The 6,000-nt window shown below is 41.2% G+C and overlaps 1 protein-coding gene across 4 annotated transcripts in view; it reads left to right on the top strand.

Moving 5' to 3' along the window:
- The first annotated feature begins 976 nt into the window (after positions 1-976).
- TUBGCP5 (tubulin gamma complex component 5) overlaps positions 977-6,000 on the top strand; it is a 55,504-nt gene continuing 50,480 nt past the window's right edge. For 3 of the 4 annotated variants that reach the window (XR_009564656.2, XM_060302607.1, XM_030840444.2), the window contains exons 1-3: positions 977-1,156; positions 3,557-3,610; positions 3,729-3,837. Coding sequence is in view for 2 of the 4 variants with exons in the window: in XM_060302607.1 (XP_060158590.1) it covers positions 1,011-1,156; positions 3,557-3,610; positions 3,729-3,837 (309 nt within the window). In the remaining 2 variants the exon portion in view is untranslated. The remainder of the gene's footprint in view (positions 1,157-3,556; positions 3,611-3,728; positions 3,838-6,000) is intronic. The other variant, XM_030840449.2, reaches the window with a different exon arrangement.

The raw sequence follows: 6,000 nt of genomic DNA, 5'->3' as shown, positions 1-6,000 counted from the left end.
CTGGTATTCGGGAGGTGATTAGAAAAGGAGGGTGGAGCCCTCAAGAATGGAATTAGTGCCCTTATAAAAGAGGCCCCAGTGAGCTCCCTTACCCCTTTCACCATGTGAGGACACAACCAGAAGTCAGCTTACAGCAAGCGGGCCCTCACCCAATCATGCTGGCACCCTGATCTCAAAATCCAGGCTCCAGAACTATGAGAAATAAGTTTCTGTTGTTTATAAGCCACCCAGTATGTGGTACTTTGTTACAGCAGCCCAAACAGACTGAGACAGTGGTGTATCAGCTATCTTTTACTACATTGCATTACTAATGCAATGTAATAAACCACATGAAAACCCAATAGATCCCTAAAAGAAAAAATTAAAGAGTTGTATGTAACAAGTCTTGGAATGGTTACGAGCAATTCTTAACGGAAACAGTTTTAAAGTACAGTTTTAATTACGAACAACAGCAAAGACATTACCTCTGGCCAACGAGGTTTACCAAATTCTCCTTTGGCCACTGGGAGTCACTGGCAAGAGCAGGAGGTGTAGCACTCGGCCTGTGTGGGGGACAACGCACTTTCCTTACACCTGCCGGAGCGTGGGCCATGTACTGTGGCCCTTGTAGGCAGAGAGGGACCGAAAGATCACTGGAGATCACCTCTAGGAGAAACTGAAGCTTAGAGAAGAATGGGCAACTAACGGATCATGGTACCTGAAAGTCCAGGTGCAAACAGATACACCGAATGAGAAGTGGCTGCTCTCAAAACATTAGGAGTTAAACCATCAACCAAGGTTAGCCAGAGACTATTATTAATAAAACTACTAATAACGTCTACCCCTTTTAAAACGTTCCTAAACTTAACCACGTGAGACACAAGCCACCAACAAATATCAGAGCCAGGGCTCAACGCGATTGCAGCGCGAACTCTCGCGAGACAGGCCGCAGCCTCGCTCAACTAGGCGGTCGCTCGAACACTCGCGAGAGCGGGCGCGACCGGGCGAAGGACTGCGGGAGCGCCGGAGGTATGGCGTCTCCGGCGCCGTCTTGGAGCCGGCTGGACCGACGGCAAGAACGCGACGTGCGCGAGCTCGTCCGCCTTGTGGCGGGCGTCCAAGACGAGGCGGACCCCAACTTCCAGCTCGCCTTGCACTTCGCTTGGTCCAACTTCAGGTGCGGGCGCGGCACCGGAGCCGGGGACGGAAGGGGTCTGGCGAGGTGTGCGGCGCGTGGCGCGACCGGCAGAGCCCCAGCGCGCCTTGCCGCTCCAGCTGCTTGGTGACCTCGCGCCTTCTGGGTCCCTGACGCAGTGACACACGCAAGCTCGAACAGTGGGTTGTGGGTTGGTGGGGGTCGTCCTCCAGTCTTAGAAGTGCGCCCCTAGGGAAGGGTTCTTCTGTCTATCCAGTTCCTTGCCCCGCCCACTGCGCTTAGCGCGGGCCACTCCCCATCAAACAATTTTTTGAATGGATAGGTGAGTAAAGTTTTAGAGCAAAATAATGGCCATACCCAATTTAAAACTGTATTCTCGCTGACTCTCCCTCCCTGCTTGGGCCACTCCAGATCTCTTTTACCCTGCTCTTTTTCTTTTTCCAAAACGCGTAGCATGACACATGGGATAACTTACCTGTTGTTACTGTTTGTCGTCTCCTCCCCCACCTTCATGCAGAATACAGCTTCCACCAGGGTAGGGATCTTCGTCTGTTTTGTTCAGTTCTTATTCCAGCACCTAGAACAGTTCTTGGCATAGAGTACACCAGGCCACCTAATGCAACTTCTAATACAGTTTTTCATGTAATTAATTTTTAAAGATTTATTCAGTTTAGGTACTTAGGTGAAGTCAGAGGTCCCATTTTTCTTTATGGAACATGTAAATTAGACGATACTGTTTTGATCATTACCTGTAATTAAATTATTATTTTTAAAAAATTATCAGAAGAATGTTAGTCATTGTTAATATTCTACCTGTTTAATTTCAGTAGAAATCTTCTTGAATAGTAAACAGTTTTGCAAAATCTGTAATCTTGATTATCAACCTTAATGATCATAAAGTGCCTACCTGGTTTATAATAAGAATAGATGAGTCTAACAGCCCCCCCAAGTTTCTGAAATAAAATACTCAGTTCTTAAATGTAACTTATAAATATAACAATGCCTGAATAGGTGATATAAATAGAGAAATTTAAATGCTGTATCTCAAATAATTTTTTATATTATTATTTCTAAATGACAGTAGGTAAGTAGACATTATTTTAGAGTTGAGAGAGACATTAGCAGTTATTACCTACTTTTGCACACTGAGAAACTAAATTATTATAAGTAAAGTGGTATTCCAGTCAGCCATTTACTGGGTTAGAATTTGATATGTTATTTAGTAGTATAATTTACTTCAAGTACAGATTATGTGGCTTTGATACTAAAAGATGAAAAACAAGAGTTGAGTGAGCTATACTATAATTTCATGATGCTTTAATCCATCAGAAAAATGAACAATTCATGTTTGTTTTTTAAAAAACGGACCACATTCTAGGCCTTAGAAATTCATAGATAGGCAAAATAAAGCTTCTGTCCTTCGGTAAGACAGACAAAAATTAATTACATATGATGTAGAATAGGACTTCTTAACCTGAGGGCCTGAAGATAGAATTCAGATGTTATGGATTTGGACAAGAAAAAAATTACACTAATCTCTAACTAAAAAGTAGCATTTCCTTCAACTATGAATGAAAGCAACAGGCCGTTACTTATTATATGACTGTATCACCAACAGAAATCACATATTTCACTGCCATATTGTAGTTATTGCAGATATTTTTAAATGTCATTTACTGTTACATAGTTATGAACCCACTGCTAGATTTTGTTATTTAATGCTGTAACAAAGATATATGTCTCTTACTGCATCACAAACTTTAAAAAAATATTTCACAAATAAATAAATAAAAATAAAAATATAGGGCTTCCCTGGGGGTTCGTGCCCCAGTCCGGGAAGATCCCACATGCCGCGGAGCGACTGGGCCCGTGAGCCATGGCTGCTGAGCCTGCACGTCCGGAGCCTGTGCTCCGCAGTGGGAGAGGCCACAACAGTGAGAGGCCCGCATACCGCAAAAAAAATAAAAGTAAAAAAAATATTTCACAACTGTATTTCACTATGCTTGGCTTCTTTTGTATTTCATTTTATGATTAAAAGCATTAATCATACCCCATAATTAATTAACCCCTGAGAAGGGGTCCCTAGGATTCACTGGGCTTCGCTGGCATAAAAAGGTTAGGAACCCCTGCTATAGAATGTATTGTGCTGGACTTAGACACATGGCATTATGAAAAGACAGAGGAGCCAGAGGACAGGGTTGGGTAGCTCAGGACAGCCTGTGTCCTATGGAATGAATGCTTGAGCAGTCTCTCAGATTCAGTGGTGGTTTGCATGAATGATAGAGGTGATACAGGGAGAGAGGTGCACTCACTGGAAACATATAGCTGAGGATAGGGTGTTGGAGAGATGTGCATGGTTGTGAGACTAATCTGCATAGCTATATGACAAGATTGTTATAAGAATTACATTTTCTCATTTAGATTTCATCGTTTCTTAGATGTCAACAGCCACAAAGTAGAAAAGACAATAGAAGGGTAAGTTTATATGTGTGTATATATATATGTGCATGTTCAGATATATATGAATTTTCATATAGACCTTTTTGTTAATATAGTTTTACAGTTACCGGTTGATATTTTTTTAACGTTTTAGGATTTATGAAAAATTCATCATTCATTCTGATCTCAGCAAAGCTGCTAGTTGGAAGAGATTAACTGAGGAATTTCTAAATGCATCACTTCCAAGCATAAAGGAAATCAAGGTATGCTATATTGTGAGATCTCTGTTGTATTTTACTGTTTCTAATCTGATTATTGTCAGCCTGTTTCTATTAACATTTAAACATTCATTCTGTTTTAGTATTGTCTACTAACTAGAACCAGAATCTCCTGGAAATTGACTTAAGTGTTGCCATCAAATCCAGTGTGTCTCAAGCTTGTGATGAAAGAAGTATGTTCTTGTATAATCATCTTAGCCCCAACCTACTATGGAAATTGAGATCAGAGATTGGCAGAAATAATAGCACTCTCTGGCTATCCTTAAACTTTTAAATGACTTCTCTGCACTTGGCAATAATAATTATCCATATATTGCTCACTAGATGCCAGGTGCTTTTCTAAGGACTTCCATATTCTGTCATGGGTCCCCAAGACCACCTTTAGGCTCAATGATTCACTGGAAGCATTCGCAGAGCTCCCCCCCAAAAAATTGCTCTCCTTTTTGTTATGGTTTATTACAGTGAAAGGATACAGATTTAAAATGAGCAAAGGGAAAAGGCATGGGGTGAGGTCCGGGAGAAACCAGGCACAAGCTTCCAGGTGTCCCTTCCCAGTGAACTTGCATGGGGATGCACTTAACTCTCCCAGTGACAAAATGTTGCAAACTAGGGAAACTCTCCTGAGTCTTGGTGTCCAGGATTTTCTTGGTGTCCAGGATTTTCTTGCCCATGTGGCTGACCTTAGCTACTCAATCTACAGCACTCCCAGAGGTCAAACCAAGGACTTCAGGCCTACAAAATCGTTCACCATAAGTCACATTGTTATCATAAACTGTCTGGTCAGGCTGATAACAGTGTGGCCCAAAGAATGGCATACAAATATACTGTACTAGCAGGGTATTCCAAGGGCTCAGAGGATATCTCAGGAGCCGGTCAAGGGCCAGTCCTGAAGATCTTTGAGATGTTCAGGGTTTGGGCAACCCAGGGCTCCTGAGTTAACCCTTTAGTGCGTACATATATTAACTCAATCTTCACAATAACCTCTGTGGAGTATTCTGTTATTGATAGACTTTCCCTTTGTCTGCACTGAGTTTGTGGCCTAAGAAAGAAAGCTTGAGATAATTTTTAAAACTGTCCATAAATTTAAGGAAGGGCTATAAAGGTATTTCTGGAGGAGAGAACTGCAGTGCTATGAACCCATGCCCTAAGGATTAGAAATACACTTCTGTGTACTGTTCCTGCAAGGATCATTTTGAAAGAGAAGGAGGCAAATCTTTTTTTATATCTCTTCTTGATTCATTTTGTATAGCTTTCTGGATAGACTATAGAACTTAATAATTTAAGCACTATGACACCATAATATTAATAATAAACATAAAGGCAAGCATTTTTAGGGCATTTACTATGTGCCAAGCACTGTTAGTCCAATAAAGACCATCTTCAGTGCATACTGTTACTATCATTTTGCCAGGCAAATGCCCTAATCTCAGTTTCATCTGTACCAATGAAAATACCTATGTGGTGCAGAATAATTAAATGAAACATTGAGTGTCACTTCTGATTCCTACTTTGACCTTTTTGTTGCCATCTTTGGTTATTTTTCTGTACACCCCCAGTCACAGGGCTCACTGAACACAGTGAAACCACATACCCTAGTTCTTCTGTGGCACATCCTATGTCCTGTACCTGCCCTTCCCCTTGTGCCTGAGGAATCTCATCATTTAATGTTAAATTCAAATATTGTCTATACGTACTTTTACCTTGTTTATCATGTTTGTTATTGTTTATTTCCTATCTTCCCATTAACATAGGAGTTTTACAGGTGTAGACTTTGCTTCTGATGTGTTCTCAGGCACCTAGAACAGAGTAGACAATAGATATTTGTTGAGGAAATAAATCTGTGTATTCCTTTCTGCCTTGCTGTCCCTCTCTGTCCTTGGCTTCTTCCCCACTTACACAGGCAAAGTTGGTTGGTTGCCCTTTTCTCCTTTGCTGTGGTATCTTTGACACATCTCTTGTAGTGCAGCAATAACGTCACATTTTTTCAGCTTTATTGATATATAACTTACTATAAAATTCCTCCATTTTGAATGTACAGTTCACTGATTTTTAGTAGATACGTAGTTATGCAACCACAGTCCAGTTTTAAAACATTTCCGTCACCCCAGAAGCTCTCCTCAAGCCCAGTTTTTTTTGCAGTCAATGCCT

The sequence above is a fragment of the Globicephala melas genome, chromosome 7, assembly GCF_963455315.2.
Source record: "Globicephala melas chromosome 7, mGloMel1.2, whole genome shotgun sequence".
NCBI classification, from domain to species: domain Eukaryota; kingdom Metazoa; phylum Chordata; class Mammalia; order Artiodactyla; family Delphinidae; genus Globicephala; species Globicephala melas.
Note: the sequence above shows the minus strand (reverse complement) of the source record. Positions and strands in the feature narration are given on the sequence as shown.